Source organism: Bombina bombina, chromosome 1 (genome assembly GCF_027579735.1).
Source record: "Bombina bombina isolate aBomBom1 chromosome 1, aBomBom1.pri, whole genome shotgun sequence".
NCBI lineage: Eukaryota > Metazoa > Chordata > Amphibia > Anura > Bombinatoridae > Bombina > Bombina bombina.
This window is the reverse complement of record NC_069499.1, coordinates 1,451,099,813-1,451,122,073: the sequence shown is the minus strand read 5'-3', so window position 1 is coordinate 1,451,122,073 and position 22,261 is coordinate 1,451,099,813. Positions and strand designations below refer to the sequence as shown.

Genomic DNA, 22,261 nt, shown 5'->3' with positions numbered 1-22,261 from the left:
TCCCCAACCTATCAGGCTGGCGTCGGTTGTCACTATCACCCAGGTAGGTCTGCTAAAACAGGTTCCCTGGGAGAGATGATCCTGAGACAACCACCAAGGAAGAGAATCTCTAGTCATCTGATCCAAATGAATTTGCGGAGACAGATCCGCATAATCCCTGCTCCGCTGCCTGAGCATGCATAATTTCAGAGCTCTGAGATGGAAACGAGCAAAAGGAATAATATCCATGGCGGCTACCATCAGACCTATTACCTCCATACATTGAGCCACTGATGGCTGAGGAGAGGACTGAAGAGACAGACAAGAATTGAAAATCTTGGATTTTCTGACCTCTGTGAGAAATATCTTCATTAGAACTGAATCTATTATGGTTCCCAAGAAGACTACCCTTGTAGATGGAATTAAGGAACTCTTTACCAGATTCACCTTCCAACTGTGAGAACGCAAGAAGGATAAAAGCATCTCTGTGTGGGAGATTGCTAGTTGAAAGGACTGGGCCTGAACCAGAATGTCGTCCAGATAAGGCGCCACTGCAATACCCTGTAACCGGAGCATTGCCAACAGAGATCCCAGAACCTTTGAAAAAATTCTGGGAGCTGTAGCAAGTCTGAAGGGAAGAGCCACAAACTGAAAGTGTTTGTGGAGAAAAGCAAATCTCAGGAACGTGTGATGATCCCTGTGGATGGGAACATGAAGGTACGGATAGATCCCAAACACAACGTAAGAACGCGTCTTTTTATCTGGTCGACAGATAATCTTGAGAGAAGAAATCTGCCCCTAGGCGGAAAGTTCTTGAATTCTAGTTTGTATCCTTGGGACACAATGTCTATCGCCCAATGATCCTGAACATTCCAAACCCCAAGCCTGAGTGAAAAAAGGAAAGTTTGCCCCCACAAGATCCGGTCCTGGATCAGGGGCAGACCCTTCATGCTGACTTTGATTCATTAGCGGGCTTCTTGGATTGCTTTCTCTTATTCCAAGATTGGTTGGGTCTACAGGCAGGTTTGGACTGTTCCTGTTTTGTAGAGGGAGAAAAAGGTTTACCCTTGAAGTTTCGAAAGGAACGAAAATTACTCTGAAGTCCCTTCTGCTTATTTCTCTTATCCTGAGGAAGGAAATGTCCTTTTCCTCCTGTAATGTCAGAAATAATCTCAGCCAAGGCTGGGCCAAACAAGGTCTTACCCTTGTAAGGAATAGCCAAAAGCCTAGACTTAGACGACACATCTGCAGACCAAAATTTCAACCATAAAGCTCTGCGAGCCAGAATGGCAAAACTAGAAATCTTTGCTCCCAATTTGATAACCTGAAGGGAAGCATCAGAAATAAAAGAATTAGCCAATTTAAGAGCCTTGATCCTGTCCTGGATCTCTTCAAGGGGAGTGCCTGTTTGAATGGAATCAGACAGCGCATCAGACCAGTATGCCGCCGCACTACAAACGGTAGCAATACATACCGCAGGTTGCCATTGTAACCCCTGGTGGACATACATTTTCTTAAGAAAACCCTCCAGTTTCTTATCCATAGGATCCTTAAAATAACAGCTATCCTCTATGGGAATAGTAGTTCTCTTAGCTAAAGTGGAAATTGCCCCTTCCACCTTGGGGACCGTTTGCCAAGACTCCTTAATAGAGTCATCAATGAGAAACATCTTCTTAAAAATAGGAGAAAAACCTTTCTTCCTTCCTTAACAATAATTTCAGTAGCACGATCTGGTATGGGAAAACATTCCAGCATGGAAGGTACATCATTGTACTTGTTAAGTTTGCTAGATTTTTTAGGGTTGACAACGACAGAGTCGTCCAGAGTAGCCAAAACCTCCTTAAGTAGTAAATGGAGGTGCTCTAGCTTAAACCTGAGGGATACAACTTCAGCATCAGAGGAAGGAATTACACTGTCAGAATCTGAGATCTCACCCTCAGATGCTAGCGAAGAATCCTTCTCATCAGATCTATGAGAGGGAATATTATTAATAGCCACGTGCGAGTCAGACACCTTACGCACTGATTCTTTAGACTTCCTCTTGCGCTTTCCATGTAGCATGGGAAAAGCAGACAACGCATCAGAAACTGCAGAAGACATGAGAGAAGCAATGTCTTGCAAGGAGACCCCAGACGGACCTTGAGAGGAAGCGCAGGGCACTGAATTAATGGGTACTAAAAATTGGGACACCTGAGGAGAAAAATGCGGCATATTTTGAACATTGTCAGAAGACTCCTGGACAGCATCCGTCTTAGACAATATTGGCTCAAAATGTCTATCCTTAAAATTTTAAGTTCTCTCAACACATGAGGAACAAAAAGGAATTGGTGGTTCAATATTAGCATTCAAACATAAAGGACATCTGTAATCTACAACAGAGTCTTTTGTCCATTTTAACAGAATAAATATAAATAATTAAATCATTAAATTATGAACAAATTTAATAAAGAAAAAACTGTTACTGTCTCTTTAAATTTTAAAAAGAAACTGCTTTATTATTGATGCAATGCAAAAAAAGAAACTGCTTTATTTTTTTAATAAAAACAAAAACATTACTGCTTTATTTTTCAAGATATGTGAAATAAAAACGTCTTAACACCTCAAACAACCTCTACACCTCAGCTATAGCTTTGCTGAGGTGCCTATATCCTAGCAGGATAACAAAATTACTGATTCTTAAATTCAAAATGGAGCTGTTTCAGAAATGTCAGGCTAGCAAATAACCGTTTGATTTGAAAAACGTTAAGCTACAGATATCTCTCCTCCATATACAGGAAGTGAGAGAAAAATAAGTGCGCAACAGATAAATTTTTATCTCACGCAAGCCCTAATAAAACCACCAAAATGAGCCAAGTTCTCCTCAAGTCCCCAGTGCCTGCAAAACTGCCATACATAATCCCCCTTACAACACTAGGAGTAATGTATTAAATATCCCTGTTAGGGAAATAGTAAAGTGCCATGTTTTTTCCTTAAAGCTGCTTAAAAAAATAAATTAGCACTTACCTCAATAAATCTGCCTGGCAGCAAGGCACTAGGTTTGTGGAAAATAATAATAAGGGCAGAAACTTTTATTTAAATATGAGGGAGGCGCAGTGAGAATTATGTCCCACAAGTTCCCTTTGCTTAACCCCTTAAGGACCAGCGACGTACCCTGTATGTCGCTGGCCTTTTTTTGGGACTTGATTGTTTTATAGCGCGGTCTTGCCACCAGCGTTGAGACTGCTCTATTCCACAAAGCCTGCTGGAGAGAGTGCATTAATAGCGTGTTCTTGCTAGACTTGTGCTATTATGTCCTGAAAAAACCCTTAACAACCAGTGACATACAGGGTACATTGTGGTCATTAAGGGGTTAAAAGCCACCAATGCTTTACTGAAGAGACTGAAATGGACTACAGCTACACCCCGGAGTAAAAACAGCACATACTTGTACTGCAAATAAAATCTTGATTGAAGAATCTTTCAGCACCTAAATTTACCACTTCCTTACTCTAACGTAGGCAAAGAAAATGACTGGGGTTGGAGGGAAGGGAGGTGATACTTGGCAGCTTTGCTGTGGTGCTCTTTGCCGCCTCCTGCTGGCCAGGAGGTGAATATCCCAATAGTAATTAGATGATCTGTGGACTCGTGTCATTAGAAAGAAATATATACACGCATATATATTTACACATACACGCACATATATACACACACACACTGTATATATATATATATATATATATATATATATATATACACACATATATATATATATATATATATATATATATATATTTTTTTTTTTTTTTTTATTCAGTAGTATTGTGCTGTGATACAGTAAAAATTAAACACCTTAGTATTGCAAACAGATCATAACTAAAAATCCCTTTGAACAACTAAGCAATTATACTCTTTGTAATGTCACATAAATTAAGCATAAATTACTTGTTATATCTTTCTGTTAAACTTGGAATCTTTCAAGTTTGCTTCAGATCTCTTCACCACATTCTACAGCACTATTATATTACGCTTGTGATCATGTTATATCATAGAAAAGTCCCTCAAATAATTCCTATTCAGAAGATTATCTATTTGTAAACCTAGTGAGCTATAGTTCTATAGTGAGTAAAGTGTAAATTATGGAGCAAATATTAGGGGCATAGAGTTCTACAGCTGAGTTTCTGACACATGACTACAGGGCCAAGACGTTCTATTACCATATGCCTCACTCCAAGAGGCCTTGGGCAATAGGGTATGACGGCTGTCGTTAGGGGTTCTAAGGTAAGATAAAATCAAAGGTAGATATAACTTACCTCGTCTCTCATGTAAATACATACAGGGCAGTACCCAGAAGCCACTTGTTCTACACATGTCCTAAAAACACCAAATAAGTTATAAGGTGGAGAAACATAACAAGGTTATTTCATCATCATAACACACAAGACAAGGAAATCGATCTTTACATTTAGTGACCCTTTTCCATATCATGAAGCTCACCTGTGAGCTACCAAGCTGCTTGAAGAGCGAGCTGGTATATGAAGACTAACAGCTCTGATGATGACTCTCTCCCACCTGGGGCTCACCAATACCACCATGTTTCATTCAAATGCCAACCCCATCCTCAGCTTATGCCAGTCCTCACCTGGTTTGCAAAAAATGAGACAAGATTTCCCAGAGAGTCTGACTAGAGATGAATTCATCCTGTAGCCTCTCACCCGTTTCCAGTTGTACCGCCACACGCACTTTCTAAGACAAAGCGGGGACAATGTTGTCATTAATAATGGATTCACCGCAATGTAATGTTCTTATTTATCAGCTTTAGTTGAGGTGTGAAATAGTCTGTTCTCTGGTAGCATTAAAATTTAAATGTTTTGACATTTAAAACCATCATCATACATTTTCCATCAATAAAGTCAGAGGGATAATAGGCAGGACGAGCAAGACAGAAGCTTTTATACAAGTTTATAAATCACTACTAGTCCAACCTCAGCTAGAATATTTCCAGCTAACCAACTGATCTTATTTCCTAAAGCAAATAAATAAATTAGTAACTATTTAATAGAAATAATTAGTTGATGACAGTTTACAAAAAGGAAAGACAAAGCCCTTTAAACCACTCTACATGCTTCAAACACTAGCTTTGGAAATTGTCCCTATTAGCAAGTAAGTATTAATACAGCAGTATGAATTGCTTACGTGCCTGCAATTACTGCTCATTTCTATTAAATTTAAGCAACTTTGACTTAAAACAACATTTTCAGCAAAAGTTTTGCAGTACAGTGAAGGAAACCAATTAGAGATAAAACATAAATTATGCTTACCTGATCATTTCCTTTTCTTCTGATGTGAGTCCACAGCTGCATTCATTACTTTTGGGAAATAAGAAACAGGCCACCAGGAGGAGGCAAAGACACCCCAGGCAAAGGCTTAAACACTCCTCCAACTCCCCTCATCCCCCAGTCATTCTGTCGAGGAAAAAGGAACAGTAGAAGAAATATCAGGGTTAAAGGTGCCAGAAGAATATAAGGATGCCCCACATAAAATTACGGGTGGGGAGCTGTGGACTCTTTCCATCAGAAGAAAAGGAAATTATCAGGTAAGCATAATTTATGTTTTTCTTCTTAAATGGAAAGTCCACAGCTCCCCACCCGTAATTTTATGTGGGGCGTCCTTATATTCTTCTGGCACCTTTAACCCTGATATTTATTCTACTATTCCTTGTTCCTCGACAGAATGACTGCGGGATGAGGGGGAATGACTGGGGTATGAGGGGAGTGGAGTCCACAGCTGCATTCATTACTTTTTGGAAAACAATACCCAAGCTATAGAGGACCTGAATGCCAAGACGGGAGGGTACATAGGCGGCCCATACTGAGGGCACCAGGCCTGAACCTCTACTCAATAAAAAACTCTGCTTCGTCCAAAGCCGAGAAACTTTTAAGAGGGAAAAACCACAATTACACTGACTTGCAGTTAGCTCAGAAGCCAAACTAGAGCCGCAAACGGACTCGACTGAGCCAACAGTCCTCCAGGAGACACCGTCGCCCAACAGACAATCCCCCACTAATGAAGGGGACACCAGCCGAAACCCCCAAAGGGACAAGGCAAAGGAGAACAGAGGAAACCGAAAGGTCCCCTAATACAAAAGAGAATACCTCCAAAAGTGAGCCCAGCTCACAGAGACCCAAAGGGACCCAAACAGGGAAAGGAGGCCACGCCTATACCAAGCGAATCCCGGGAAAAGACCGGGCACAGAGACAAAACAGATGTCTCCCTAATATCCTGCAAGCACGGAATGCAACTAAAGAGGCAGTTCTCCCAGTGTCTGACCATAGAATACAAAGGCATTCGACCATGAAAAAGTGTGTAATACACCCAGGTGAAAAACCCCAAGTTTGAGAAGACAGAGTCCATAACAGGATGACACAGAGGGTACTTGCGAGGAAGAAGAAGCAGTCAAGCAAGAAACAGAACACAAAACCAACCCCCGGACAGAGGGCACGCTCCAGGCAACCTAAGTAGTCGGACCTACACACAGGTCCCCAAAAAGGGGAACACAAAACCTCAAATTGAGGCCCCCCGAGGAGAGTATACTCTCAGAACCCAAAGGAAGAGTAAACCCTCTTCTGAAATCAATGTAGCAAGTTGAAAGGAAAATCTATACCTTAGCAGACTGAACCAATAGGATAGACTCAACAAGCTCACACATCCAGAGGAGACTGCGACCCAAACGCAGCGCCTTAGACCTCTCGGCTATCCTGACCTGCAGACCTACACCCAGCTGGACCAACCTAGCCTCAGGGATCCAAGACAGGGGAACAAAGAATCCTGAAACAAGTACAGGAACAAGCATAAGGATAGCACAGCCATCCCCACAGAGTACAAGTACAACCCGACTCTGAAAACAGACAACAAGGCCATAGACCTAAGGATCTATCAGAATAAAGGCCCAACAAGTTTGACTTGGATCCAGCAAGACCCCAGGGGAAAACAATCCCACCCTTCCGCCTCCCATCCAGAAGAAGCCCCAAGCAAGGACTCCATCTCCATAGGGAGGAGAATATCCCCTAAAGAAAAGGGAGGATGCCGGAAGGGCAACAACTCTTCAAGGCCCGAAGCCACCAGGTAATGGAAAGATAAATTCCCAACACAGATGTCCTAGAAAAGGACCCCCCTACAAGCTGCTTGCCAAGCAGAGGCACAGCCAACCCATTCGCCTGCAGAGCAGGGAATCCACGGGAATACTGGCAAGCTAACCAGGGGAATGCAACCCTAAGGCACACCAGAAGATGGACATCCAGCACCAGCAGCTGGGTATGAACCAACAACCCTTGAGGCGCAAGCCACACAGCTAACCACTAGATGACATGGGCTACTCTTGTGGCAAAGAGTAAAAAGTACTCCGAAAACCTGGCCAACCATGACCAGGTCAGGAAGATGGAGCAAGGACATAGCCCAAGTTACCACAACCGTGGAACACCCCAACCAGCCCTGAGATCCAAGATTCCAAAACCACCCAAAACTGGGTCAGGAAAAAGGCCAAGCGAAACTTCAGCAACCGGAAGTCTCAGGGATAAAAACAGGTCCGGGCTGCCTGAGCCAGACACAACGGCAATAATACTACAATACAATACAATCTTGCAGAACTTTATAACAGAAGAGGGGGAAAATTATTGAACAAAGGGGGATAGATGCAATCTACAAACACGCCACTGCATGTCAAAGATGGCGACCGAACAAGCAGAAGGCCCACTAATGCGCATAGACCGTTACTTGGAACGGCTTGAGGATCTTTTATTGAATCTCCTCAACAAAGCACCCTGGGATTGCTTGGTGAAGAGGGCGATCGAGGACCCTGTTGTGGTTTCTGAAGGTGGGGGGGAGGCGGTCATGAGCGTTCCCGCCGAGCCTCTCTGCCAAAAAGATTCACCGCAGGGAAAAATCTCTTTAGCTAACCAGAAGCATTCACGCTGCAAGGAGACATCACAGCGGAGCAAAGACACTCTTATGGCAACTGCTTCCCAGGATAAAGAGCACACCTCATCGATTCAACAGAATACTCATGAAAATATGAGACTGCACGCACCCGTAACAGCTACATATGCGGCTACATCTTTGCTTGTGCAGTCCCGTGCGGATACGGGAATTCTACCGACTGTTAAGACTTCCACAGGTACTGTGCCCTTGCGGGGGCTTGGGGGGGGGACTCCCGCTCCAGTGCACACATCAGCACGACATATACTATGCTTGTTGGTACACCCTTTGAAGGTCCCCATGTTCCCTATATGCTGTATTCAAGCCCACCTATATATGCTGAGGGCCGAGCCTATGATAATCACCTGGGAGTCAAAGCAGCCTTGCCTCTGAGTCCAGAAATACAGCAGCTTGCTCAATTCCCTGCCAACGCACTATTGAGTCCTACTTGGCACTTACATGAAAGGGAGCCCTCTATCTTCACGCAGCCCTACTCAAAACCTGCTGTTCTTTTTCCTACAATAGGAGAGGGCTAACTCACAGCTTTTCTTTTTATTAAGTAACGAAATACCATGTTGGTTTGTAGAAGTTCCAATCTGGCTAGTCCTGTTTTTGGCAGTTTAGTGTGCATTACCTTGTATTCTTATGTTCACAGGCCCATTTCAGCAATCTTAATAGATAATATTAGTTAAGCTAATAATTACATGACATTTGTTTGTATACCACTACATACAGTATTATTAAATTGTAAGGAAACCCCATTGCTCAAAATTAGTCAAGTTACCCTTAATAGTGTCACTGCTGGTTATCTGGTGTATGAAAAATTGACGCCCAATGCTTACTGGTATGAAACCCATACAAATCAAATCTATATACTAAAATGCCACAAAGAAGTGGGTTTTATAATGTACGGGAAATTATAATAGATAGGTGCATGTGCCTTATATAATACAATGACTACTGTAACTCTGTATCTTAGATGGGAGTCGCAGTTGTGGCCTGCGACCGGGGCCATGATGGTGAATTGTGTCCTGACAGTTAAACCAGGAGTCAATATCAGTCCCAAACTTTAGACTATAGGGTTTCAGACCATAAGAATATTATGCTGTAGATTATACAAGCTCAAAGTACCAATAGTAAGATACTGTGCCATAACCAGATTAACATTTTTTTTTCCTTTCTCCTCAATGTATTATCCGTGCTAGCTATAAAAGATGTCTGTGTTATTGCTTTTTAAATAACTTTGTTCCGTGCACTATTATCATGTCTGGCTCGGGCAGGTGCATCTTGATAACTAGAATGTTTAGCAACATTAGCAATAATATCTGTTTAGATGCACCTTTTCATTAATAGTTTATTTTTTCTTTTTCATGTTTAAAATACAACTCCCTTGGACTTGGACTTATATCGCTACATAGGTCAGAAGTGGCCTCACGTATGGTTAGAAGGGGAAGAAAAAATGAAAAATGAGGACTTTTAACATCTATTTCAGATCAGATATGTACTGAATGTTCAACTTACTTTATCCTGTTGTGTTTTGTATGCTTTGTGTCCTCAATAAAAATATTTAAAAAAAAAAAACAAAAACAAAAACAAAAAAAAACAGGTCCGGGCACCTAATAGTTAAGGCAAACCTTACTCTAGAACTAAACACCCCAACTGGCCAAAAAGCCAGACACAAGGGATATGGATGCATATCTAGAGAATCTGGATAGCGAGAAGAACTCAAAAGCCCCGACCAAAGGAAGGGACCACCCCTATCTAAAGTCCAACGCTCCAAGGAGCAAGGCTAGAAGTCGTATAAAGATACTTCTCAAAGCCTCAGGACAACCAAGGGATACCTCGAGGTCAAAAAAAATAATCCTACTAGCAGGACTAGTCTCCCTATCACCTCCGCACAAGCAGAGGACACAAGGAAGAGAAAGGCACTAAGCCTACCCAGCTCCGGAAAAAGTTAAACAAAGTCCCCGCAGGGAAAAACAATCATCAGGCGGAAACAATGGAAGAAGACCCAAATATCTCTTATAACTCAGACAGACAGTACACGTCAAAGAGTAAGAGCTGCATCTAGATACACTATAAACAGCTCATGCCTACACCTGTAAGGTGTGAAGAGCTGCAACTGGTTTCAAAAGGCAAACCTTCCGCACGCTAGACAGCTATACTATAAAAGCTGTTGGATCAAGCCCAAAAGGACAAATCCAGAGGCCTAAAAATGAAGGCCCAACCGCTCAACTGCGGTAAGGGGCGTTAAGCCCTCCAACCCTCCACCACATGGGGGAGGCTCTAGGTTCTGATGAAATCAGATGTCAGAGTGACGCAGCGGGAAACTCCCCTGCCCGGCCATCTATGACTTAAGGCAATAAGGACTGAAACAATCCTTCCTGCCTCACTGACCCACAGGTCCTCTCAAATGCTTATTTGAACATGAAAAACAATGATAACCTGAGCACTCAGCGCTTCTACCGAACCAGCCAAGCAGAACAGCGCCACGTATCTCAACAGCCGCAAGATCGAACGAACCCGACAGGACCAGCCTGCACCTAGGGTCCTCACCGGCAAGCTGCATAAATTCTCCCTCACAGGGGTAAAAACATATTTAACTTAGGACTAACATGTCCAAAACAACTTCCGAAAAAGTAATAAAAAGAGTATTAATCCTAGAAAGTTCCCAAAGGAAACAAAAACAAATAAAAGACATCCCATTGGATATAAATAAAATATAAGGCAACCCGGAGGTTAACACCCAAAAAGACACAGGCCTACTCGTAGGACCAGCCAAACAGAGCCCTATCTTTAAAAAAAAACTGGGAAAGATCTCAAACAAATGACAAACAGGGCATAACCCCACGTCTAATGAGGTGCACTATTTCAATTATCAGACTGAAATTCCCTATATCTGTTAATGATAGGGTAATTAAATAACTGAAAAAGATGTCTAAGCAACACGCTAAGGCGTGCAATCCTGTAACGAAAGGCACATCACTCAAGAACAGTTACACCCGCGGGGAACTGTAGAGGCCCACCCCAAGGCGGAAGACCCAGGACAATAGGGCACAAGCACAATCTCAAACTTCTGTACTCTGCAGACGGACCATCGCTAACATTATCTGGAAGCGAAAACGTGCTGCAACCTCCGGGGGGGGGACACGCCACCCCACATGGAGGAACCATAAACTGGGATACCCACATGTGTAGAAGTATGAATTGGAAGGCAACTCGCCTCTTGGAGGAAGGCGGCCCCCAGAGGCAGATGGCTCAGCAGTCCCCTGATTCCCCGAGCACGAGGAACCAGGCGCTCTTATATGGCATACGGAACAAAACTGGTCGAAGTGTCAACAAGTGTCAGGGTGCCAGGAATCAGACAGACGAGAAGTGCAAAAATAATCACACCTTTATTAATAGAAAAAAAATTATAAAAAAAAGTCCACAAGTCAAATAACAAGCCAGGAATCAAAACCAGAGCTGGTAGTCAGACGAGCCGAGTCAGGAGCCAAAGCGAATAGTCAGACGAGCCGAGTCAGGAGCCAAAGCAAGTAGTCAGACGAGCCGGAATCAGGAACAAGGAGAACAGCAGAGTCAGGAACAAGCCAGGGATCAGGAACCAGGAGGGACGTCAGACAGCTAGGTAATACACAGGAGCTCTCACAAACAGGTCTGAGACAACGCAAGGGCAAAGCATACTGAACAGAGGCCCTTTAAATATTAAGTGATAACATCACAATTCTGAGACTGCATCCTGTCTCACACGGATGATGTACACCAGTCTGGCAATAAAAGGAAGTGCAGGAAATGAGCAGCATCACACAGTATGCACCAGAGTCAGCAAGAGAGGTGAGTAAAATGGCTGCCAGCAGCACATGGCAAACAAGGCAGGGAAAAAAACCCTGACAACGAGGCCAATCTGGACACAGAATCGAAATCTAAAATCAAAATAGTCTCAGTATCAGAATCCTCCGTAACTGAATCTGAAACGAGCGCAGTCTCAACATCAGAATCCTCCATAACTGGATAGAGGAAATATCAATATGGACTAAAGTATGAAAACAAAAACAGCACCCGACACCCACAATGGCTAGGGCACTCACCCCCTCCTATGACCAGACTCCTGCGGACTAGAATATCTCCTTCGCCACACGGTCAGGAATGCGGAAATGGGGAACAGAACGTAATCACGCCTGAACACAAGGTGAACTGAACAGTCCAAAAAAGCGCGCCCAACCAAAAGGCCACGTCAGTTCCAAAGGCCTCAAAGTTCCAACCAAGAGCCCATAAACCTCACATATAAGCATAACAAACATGATTATAAACCCCCCTGTTCAATAACCCCCCTCAGGAGATATTAACCCTCGATACCAAGATACTAACAGAGACTCACTGAGACCCTTATGTCATATAGTTAGACCCGCAAAGGTGTGTAGCCTCTCGGGAAAACATGCACATTACAGTACATTGACAATAAAGTAAAATGAAACGATCTTACTGGAATATACGCCGTGGAACAGGAACACGGCCTGTCAAGTGTGACGAATAGTGGCATCGCCTCCGCCATGGACTTGAGAGAAGAAAGCAGGCAGCAGAGCGAAGTTTGACAACGCCGATTGCTTGAGGAGCTGTTAATATGAGTTGGGATGGGTTCGCAGAAAGACTCTCCCTGCATCTTCGGACTCTAACTTTCATCCAAGCCCTCACTGAGAGACTGACAGGACTACTTAAAACTCCTGTCCCATGCTGAAGAGTACTACCCTCCATAAGAGACTAAAAAAACTAAAAATTCTGACACGTCTCTGCCAACCTCCTGGGACGAAAGGCAAAGAATAACTGGGGGATGAGGGGAGTGGGAGGAGTATTTAAGCCTTTGGCTGGGGTGTCTTTGCCTCCTCCTAGTGGCCAGGTTCTTAATTCCCAAAAGTAATGCAGATGTGGACTCTTTCCATTTAAGAAGACAATATAAATAACTAATCAAGCAATCACTGTGTAGCATGTTACAGAATCTTGCAGGATCCACTTTAGCCTTTCTAGGAACAATGGGAAAATATAAATTTAAAGTTGTCAGCTGCTTTACCTATAGATTGACAGATGTGACTGGGCGAGCGGATGTTATCAGACAGCAAGCCTGTGACTCAGCGCCAAAGAGGTAGACTATGCATGAAAGGTAAGTAAACGTGTGTGCATAAATCTTTAATTTTACATATTTTTTTAAAAAGGTCTGGCTATCCTTACATAAATGCAGACTTTATGTAAATTTTTTTGCTAAATTTACTGTCCTTTTAATGAGACACAAAACTCCAAAGTTAAAAATGTAGACAAACACATTGGGCTAGATCACAATTGAGGCGATATCTTAACATGCGCACGTTAAATAACCAGCCATTACAAGCGATTAGTTCATGCTACCATGAGCTCACTCTTACACTAGAAATGCCCTATAAATCATTAACTGTTTGCAAACAGCTCTTTTACCTTTATTTTGTTGTTTGATATAGCTGTTTTTGCTTGTAGAAACCATTGCCTACATTGAAGATATTAATAAATGTATTCTCTGTAGAAAAGCTATGTATTCTCTACAGGAGACAATAGCACTAATTAACTTCCCAGTAGGGGGGAGCGGGTAGCATAGAGAGATTTTGTATATAAAATAAATGGCTGTGCTCATTGAACCCCCCCAGGTATAATTAGCATTTCAATATCTAGCCTTCAGAACAACAGGTGATGATTTTATTGAGCACAACTAGCATATTTAATAGATTTATGACTCTGCAATAGGTATAGCAACACTTTTTGGGAAACAAAATTAAAGGAAATGTGTTCAGTAGAGTAGGCTATAGCTTGGGCTAAACATTTCTGCTATATGGAAAAATACCTAAAATAAAAGGTCACTATAAATAATTCAACCAACCAGAATGATTTACTTTAAATGTTATGTTTGGTAGTAATTTGCAGGCCAATATAAACATGGTTCATTTTGGATAATACATTTCAGAAGTAAGCGTCCTTATCACTGCTAAAGTTCTCTCACCGTGCGTTCTGCTGCCACACGTTCCTGAGCACACCGCACCATTTCCAGGGAGGCATTGTTGGGAAGGTTGGCAAATCTCCATTGTAAGGAGAGATCAAGGACCGTTCTCTGAAACCTGGGAAACATCATGGGACAAAGAATTGTGACACCACGGACAAAAAACAACACAGAACACAACCACATCCTTTTGATGAACCACATTATGGTCCTTATGAATTCAGCCACATATTGAATATAGGATTTACAAAACATAATGATACCTTTAGAGGGTGTTACTGTGAGAAAGTGCTTTGTGATCTCAACTAGGTGTCAAAATATTTATAAAATATATTAATCTCAATTGTCACAAAAGCCTGACAAACGCTTATTAAAAATGTAGCTTAAATGGACGTTAAACCCCAATTTTTTTCATTCATGATTTAGATAGAACATAACATTTTAAACAACTTTCTAATTTACTTCTATTATCATATTTTCTTTGTTTTCTTGCTATCCTTATTTAAAAAGCAGAAATGTAAGCTCAAGAGTGTGCACGTGTCTGCAGCACTATATAGCAGCAGTTTTGCAACAGTGTTATACATTAGCAGGAGCACTAGATGGCAGCACTATTTCCTGTCCTGTAGTGCTTCAGGCATGTGCACGCTACCTACCTAGGTGTCTCTTTAACAAAGAATAACATGAGAATGAAACATTTTTGATAATAGAAGTAAATTGGAAATTGTATTGTCTATCTGAATAATGAAATACATTTTTTAGGTTTAATGTCCCTTTAAGTACACGAGGAGGGGTAGAAAGTCAAATGAATGAATGATGCACCAGTAAAGGAACACTGAAGTTGAAAATGTAACATTCAATGAAAACCTTAAAAGCAGTTATGTGCATCTGACGGGTGGGGTGGGCTCTAAAGCAGCCCTTCTTAAACTGTGGGTCGCGACCCCATATAGGGTCGTGTAACCCTAATGTGGGGGTCACAGGCCTATGTGTTTTTATTTATTTTTTTTCCCTTCCAAGCATGTTCGCTCTAATTTGCGCGGCACTGGAGGGATGGGGAAAGTAAAAGTTAGGTATCGCCAGCAAGAAACAACCTGAGTAGACTGGTGTCAGAGAGCAATAAGAGGAGTTGGGCTGCTGCAGGGAGCCCTGTGCTATGGGCAGCGACTGTTGCTATTACTGTTCAGGCTGTGTACTGGACCAGATATGGTTGCCTGGGTTGCACTTAGTATAGTGATGCGAAAAGGCTGACTGTAATGGCGTGTAGGCATGACTTTGCCTTTCTTGTGCTTCTGACAGGCTTAGTGGGGACTGTAAAGTGACTGAGTGTGGCATTTTTTAGTGTCAGACATGCCTTGGCATTTCTCAGAATCCATTAAGAAGAGCGCATGCAGGTACCTGGGACACTTCTTGTAGGAGAAACTGAGTCTTGAGCAGTTCACACTGGACTTGTACCTTGGGACTGGCTCTCTGTCAAAGGTCCCCTTGGATAAATGGGTATGTAGTTCGCATAGATGTTGAAATTAACACACTTGGGCTATTTCTTTAATAAACCTGGTGTCTTATAATATATTACAAGACCTCTTTAATCTGCCAGGACCTGAGCCTGACCTTGGCAGACTATGTTATGTACCTGATGCTCATGTGCTAGGTGCTGGATGACAGTGCCAGACCCCTATATCTAAAGTTGGCTGACCGCTTGCCAGGTGCTGACTGACCGCGTGTCAGATGCTGGTTGAACGTGCTTGCTGAAAGATGGATGGGGGTATAAGCATGGGAGGAAGGGTATGAGAATGGAAGGGGAGTATGAATATAAAGGGGGAGTATGGAAGGGACAGTAAGCATGGAAGGGGATGTATGAGAATGGAAGGGGGTATGAGTATGAAGGGGGGAGTATGAGTATGAAGGGGGAGTATGGAAGGGGCAGGGGAGGGAGTATGAGCATGAAGGGGCGAGTATGATTTATTATCAGTAAATGTTTGATTTGTATACCAATTTTATATACCCGGGGTCACGCAAAAAATTCTCGCACGAAAGGGGTCGCAAGTGGAAAAAGTTTAAGAAGCCCTGCTCTAAAGCACAATCCCAGCAGCTTAAAGGGACAGTAAAAGCCTATATAATGACATATCAGCCCAGTCTAAATGTTTTTAAAACAAATTAACATCTTTCATGTACTGCAGATGTGTTTAAATAGCAAAACTCTACCCAGCACTTGCCTTAACTGGAGGAGCCAATCAGGCTTCAGTAAGCAGACATCAATTCTAGTTATAATATTAGTATAAAGTAAATTGTTTTGCAGTTGTTTTCTGGTAAAGCCAGTTAGGGAAAGATATGATTCATTACAGAGCAGGGTGGATTTGATTTAAATCACTAGCAGTAAGACTATATTTAAATACATTTAAATCAGGGTTTTCTACATAAAGGTTTCATTTTTAGAATAATAATAATTCAGATTATTTTTCCAGTTATATCAGAAAAAAAAAACGGATTTAGTTCTATACCATTAAAAATACATATACAGATCATTACAATTAATGGAATTATTGGGAGGTTAATTATCTACAGTTTAATAGGTTCATATTTGATCAACTTTTTAGCTGTACTTTATTGGAAAGAGAAAAATAATAATTACCTTAATAATAATTTAAATAAAATAATAACATTATAGTTTTCACTTGCCCCTCCCTCCTCACACTTAGGTCCTGGTGCAGATCTGTTCCACTCAGAACAATTTTCTATTGATTGAGCAATGGCATTACAGGGACGGTAAAGTCAAAATTATTAAACTTTCATGATTTAGATAGAACATACAACCTTTCAATTTACTTCTATTATCTAATTTTATTAGTTCTCTTGGTATGCATTGTTGAAAAGCATACATAGGTAGGCTCGGGAGCAATGCACTACTGTGATCTAGCTGCTTGTCATTCGTTCACCCAATGTGTTCACTTAAAGGGACACTGTACCCAAACATTTTCTTTCATGATTCAGATTGAGCATGAAATTTTAAGCAACTTTCTAATTTACTCCTATTATCACATTTTCTTCATTCTCTTGGTATCTTTATTTAAAATGCAAGAATGTAATTTTAGATGCCGGCCAATTTTTGGTGAACAACCTGGGTTGTCCTTGCCGATTGGTGGATAAATTCATCCACCAATAAAAAATTGCTGTCCAGAGTACTGAACCCCAAAAAAGCATAGATGCCTTCTTTTTCAAATAAAGATAGCAAGAGAACAAAGAAAAATTGATAATAGGAGTAAATTAGTTGCTTAAAATTGCATGCTCTTTCTGAATTACAAAACAAAAATTTGGGTTCAGTGTCCCTTTAACTCCCAGTAGAGCATCCTTCAACCAAGGATATGAAAAGAATAAAGCTAATTTAATGAGAAATAAGTTTGAAATCTGAAAACTGTATTTCTATCTGAATCATGAAAAAAAAAATTTGGATTATGTCATTTTAAAGTCTATTTCTCAACTTTGTATGTTTATTTTATTACATTTTTGCTTTGAAGAAGCACGATATTTCTGCAGACACAAATTCACTGTTTTGAGAACTACAAAAACAATAATATGTGATAATATATTCTAGACAGAAAAAATGCTAAAAAATAATCCTATAGAAAACTTTATGAGAGCATGACATTGTGAATGGATTAATTGAATGAATTTACCAAAAATGAAGCATTGCAGTCATTAATTTACAGCCTGGTGCTACATAATTAAAAATGAATCCTTATTTCAGGGTGAATAACCTTTAAACTATAAATGTACCTTTGAACAGAAACTATTTAGAAAGATTTGTCATCAAGAAAAGCATTTTATTTAAAAGGACAATTAAACAACACATCAAATGTTTCATTATTGCAATACATTCATTAATTATTTTGCTGTTTTTTATTGTAAAATACATCTAAACATTGTGCTTGATTTATTTTCTCCCAGGGAGGTTTGGGTTAATACTTTTAGGCAATTTATGCAAGCTTTTGTTTACTTCACCCGCCCCACGTAAGATTCTCAGCAGTCACGTTTGTAAAAGGCAGATTATCAGTTTTTCATCAACAATCATGATAGGACCATTCTTTGCAATAGTAACTAAGTTGAATCAGTGATAAACCACCTTAAAGGGATATTAAACCCCCAAATTTTATTTTAGGATTCAGATAGAACATATAATTTTAAACAAATTTCCAATTCAATTCTATTATCAAATTTTCTTCATTCTCTTGTTATCCATTGCGGAAGGGACAGCATTGCACTACTGACAGAAAATATCTATTTAGCCAATCACAAGGGACAAATGTGTGCAGGCACCAATTAGCCGCAGCTTCCACTAGTGTATGATATGTGCGTATATTTTTTAACAAGGGATACTAAGAGAACGAAGCACATTTGAAAATAGAAGTGAATTTAAAAGTGTCTTAAAATTACCTGCTCTATCTGAATCATGCAAGTTTAAAGGATTCCAAAAGTTACAATTTTTGCATAGAATTAAAATCACAAACCAATATACACAACTTAAATATCAAAAGTTACCCACTTTGACCTTAAAACAAGCGTTATAAAACAATATATTTTATTTGGCAAAAAACGTCATAGAAGCCAAACCCCCTTTTATGGTGCCTTCAATACAAAAACCTGTCTCTAATCACAATGCGTTTTCCTGCATATCATAAACGCATTGTTCCGTAACCCTGGCGCATGCGCAATACAATCCTGGGTTTCGCGCATGCGCATATTGTCGCTTAGAATTAATAAGTAATTAAATATAATGCTCGTTATTGCAAGTGAAATTCTTGAAGCGCATCGTTACATTCTTACCTGTTCTAGACCGCCGTCACATCTTTTTGCGAGTATTGATTAAGACGCTCTGCTGGTTCAGAGGACGGTGACGTATAGGATGACGTGTTAGATCGCGCATGCGCAGTACGGACGAAATTGGCCATCTTGATAACTCAGGTTATCGTGAATGATTCGTTATTCAAACTAGAGCTTATAATGGTAGGTTTGGAATTCAAATAACTTTATCAGCATAATATTCAGAGAACAGTATTAATATGACAAGCAAAGCCAATTACAAATATCATTATCAAAGATGGATAGAGAGAGATTTAAGACAAGTTTTTTTCAAACGTTTAGTGTCCCTTTAATTTTGACTTTCCTGTCCCTTTAACAGAAAAGATAAGGGGAGGCTTCCACAGTCTCTCCCAAATGCACATGTGCAACCAGAGTGTGTGCTATAGCTGAATAATAGTTTGTGATTGGTTAGCAAGGATTCTTCTGTTCTGGGGGACAGGTAAACAAACACAATAAGCCGTATATTGCAGCTTCTAGAGTTCCTGTTTGTCTGAAGTCAGTGATCTGGGACACTGCAACATTCCAGCCTGTCTCTAGCTGCACATTGGGGTGCTGAAGCGTAATGTGACTACACTGTACAGATATTATTTTTGAAAAATTGGAGTTTGATTGACATGCACATTTGGGAGCCTTTTTTTTTATTTTTTTATAATGAATAACAAAGGTTTGTCTTATGAAAGTATTTTGAAGGTTTTATTTAATGATTAAAACATTTCAAAATGGGGGGCGTGTCCAGGCAGCACCGGGAGAGGACGCAAAATCTGAGATCTCTAGCCTGAGATTCTAATTTTATCAAATTTAATGGATATCAGTCGGCATTTACCATAAAATACTGTTCGACCATCAACATGAATACGTGCTGATTACAAAACTACCAAGCTCTGGGTTATTAACCCCGTCTATACTCGGATCCAGACTATTGGGGCCTTGTGGCACAGGACCCTTGCCACCCTATCCCATCACGCTGAATACAACAATTGACTCTGGGCAACCAAATACTCAGTTTATAACAATACCTTATGTGGCGGAGACCCATGAGATGCTATATGCTTTATTCCAAGAACTAGATCGAAAGATAGATAACTGTTTTTCTGACCTAGCAGCTACATTACAAGCGGCAATGCGGGGAGCGGCCAGCGATATAATGGATAACACAGAGTCAGGAGTCACGCCAGAAGAACAATCCCCGGAGTGCCTACAAATGCTGTCTTACCATCTCCCACTCATCAACAGTTGTAGCACTGAGCTTGGGGTCGCATCTCAAGACTTGCCTGATCTACCTATTACCGTTCGCATGACGAGGGGATTTGAGGATGCAGAAACGGCCGGAAGCAAGATGGCGATATCGAGGAAGATTCCACTGAACATGAATTCTCAACAACCCCTCGGCACTAACTTGCACTTGACATCATCTGAGGCGCACTACATCCATTTGGTTCTAGAGCTCAGAGAAGATGCAGATAGTTATTCTGTGCAACACGCAAATAAACAACAGGGCTGGAGATCGGAAGGGAGCCCCTTTGCATTGTAGCTGACCGGGAGGAAAACTGGAACACTATGTGTTTCGACAAGACCTATTATCCCACCACCGATCACCCCAAATCTCTCTTGCACCTGTTTTCTCCCCGTGAAGTCCAGGCTATCCTCCACTCCAGCAGCGGACCTGCTCATTGGTCATCACAGGTATAAGACTCTTGTCTGCTGCAGGAGAGGAGTTGGTTAGAAGCTCTCAGTGTTTTTGGAGAGACGCTGTAGCCTGCAACGTTTGTTAGAAGTCAGCTTAGACACTCTGATTGAACATATCCTCTAGGATTTGCATCTAAAAACCCCGTTTCTCACTTTCATATTCTGAGACACTGGTTACAGAGGGTTAGTCTCAGTGGACAGTAAGCCTTGTACAATGATGGTAACCTGATGATCACACGGCTTGTTCTTAATGTCGAAAACCCTCCTGACCATATCTGACTGTGTTGCATGCCTTTTCCCTGAATTTACAGATTCCCTTTGTTAGTTACCTATAGTATACCTGTGGTTGAAGTAGAAATTCTCTGAGCTACTTAGTCGGCTAGGAACATAAAAATATTATTGTAAACTTTATCTTACCTTAATTGCATATTCCTGCAGCATGCTTCTCATAACCTATAGAAGGTTTCTTATCTAGCATACTGAGTATTATAGATTAAGGGGTGTAAATTACATTAGATTGAATGTCCATTCTAACTTACAGTCTAGAATTTCTCTGTGCAGACTAGAGAGACACATACAGTTCTCATGATGGGCCCGCAAGCATAGGAGTAATAGGCACAGTTAAATGTTGATTTCAAGTGTGTTATATTTTGATATGTTATATATTGTTCCATCTCTGTGTTTATTATTAATGGAAGCCATAGTTTATATTAATGTGTTGAAGAACCCTAATTTTTAGTGAGCACTAAACACGGTACTCGGCACTACCTTCAGAGAATAGGTGTTTAGTGTTCTCATAGAGGTATAAATGCAGTTTTACCTACACTTCCTATTGTACATTGTCTAAAAGTTAATAACCGCTACATTTTCAATTATATCGTAATGACTGCGCGGATTGGTTAGCCTCCAGGACCAGAGGACATGCTGGGAAGTCATTGGGTAGTTGTACCATTGCCTAGATCTAAAATGAGACAATGTCAAACCCATATGCTCTTCAAATATGTGTTTTGTTTTTCTTAGGGTCACTCAGAATCCTGATTTAACTTTAGTTCTCCTATATATAACTTCACATACTTGCAGGAATCGGGCAACGGCTTCTCTTGCTATCTGCACTACTCAGGTGTAGAATATCTCCTATCCCCTATACAGTTGGTGCTCCCGATAGGCCCACGCTGCACATTGCCTTAGATCTTTAAACCTCTTTTGAAGAAGCCAGACCTGCAGGCATCCTCATATAATTGTACATGAACTGTAATTCTTCAGAGTCTGATTGTTTTTAGATCACGCTGGTATGCAACATAGATATAAGCCCCAGGATTTACTCATCTTCTTGGGGTTCTTAATCTGTTACACAGTAGTCAACACCTCTCATAAGCCATGATCCTCTCTTAGTCTTTTTGCTGACACAGGCCTATTATACCCTAACTAACATAGTTCCATGCCCCCTTCTCACACTACTTTTTAATATCAATATTATAATTCCTACAAAATATATCAAAATGTTAGCCACCAACATTATACAGATGAGGACCCATTTTGCGACATGTAGATGATGTGTGACTGCCATGCAGAATATTAGCTTAGAGTTCTATATGTCCCCTAAAACGGAGCATTCCCTTGATGCGTCTCAGCCCTCTCTCTATACATATATATGCTTTTTGTAGGTTCTAAGAGAGACCTGCTTATCAATCTACTCTATTATATCTACCACAATATCATTAGAACCCCCTGGACGCGGCCCCCCCTCCCCTTCCCCTTAACTCTCGAGCGGCTCTTGCC

The 22,261-nt window shown here is 41.0% G+C and overlaps 1 protein-coding gene across 1 annotated transcript in view; it reads right to left on the bottom strand.

The window, feature by feature from the left end:
- ASPSCR1 (ASPSCR1 tether for SLC2A4, UBX domain containing) overlaps positions 1-22,261 on the bottom strand; it is a 130,929-nt gene that overhangs the window by 93,539 nt on the left and 15,129 nt on the right. Inside the window, exons 3-5 of the mRNA XM_053705640.1 lie at positions 13,949-14,063; positions 4,598-4,701; positions 4,269-4,329 (exon numbers count right to left, since the gene is read on the bottom strand). Coding sequence (XP_053561615.1) covers positions 4,269-4,329; positions 4,598-4,701; positions 13,949-14,063 — 280 coding nt within the window. The remainder of the gene's footprint in view (positions 1-4,268; positions 4,330-4,597; positions 4,702-13,948; positions 14,064-22,261) is intronic.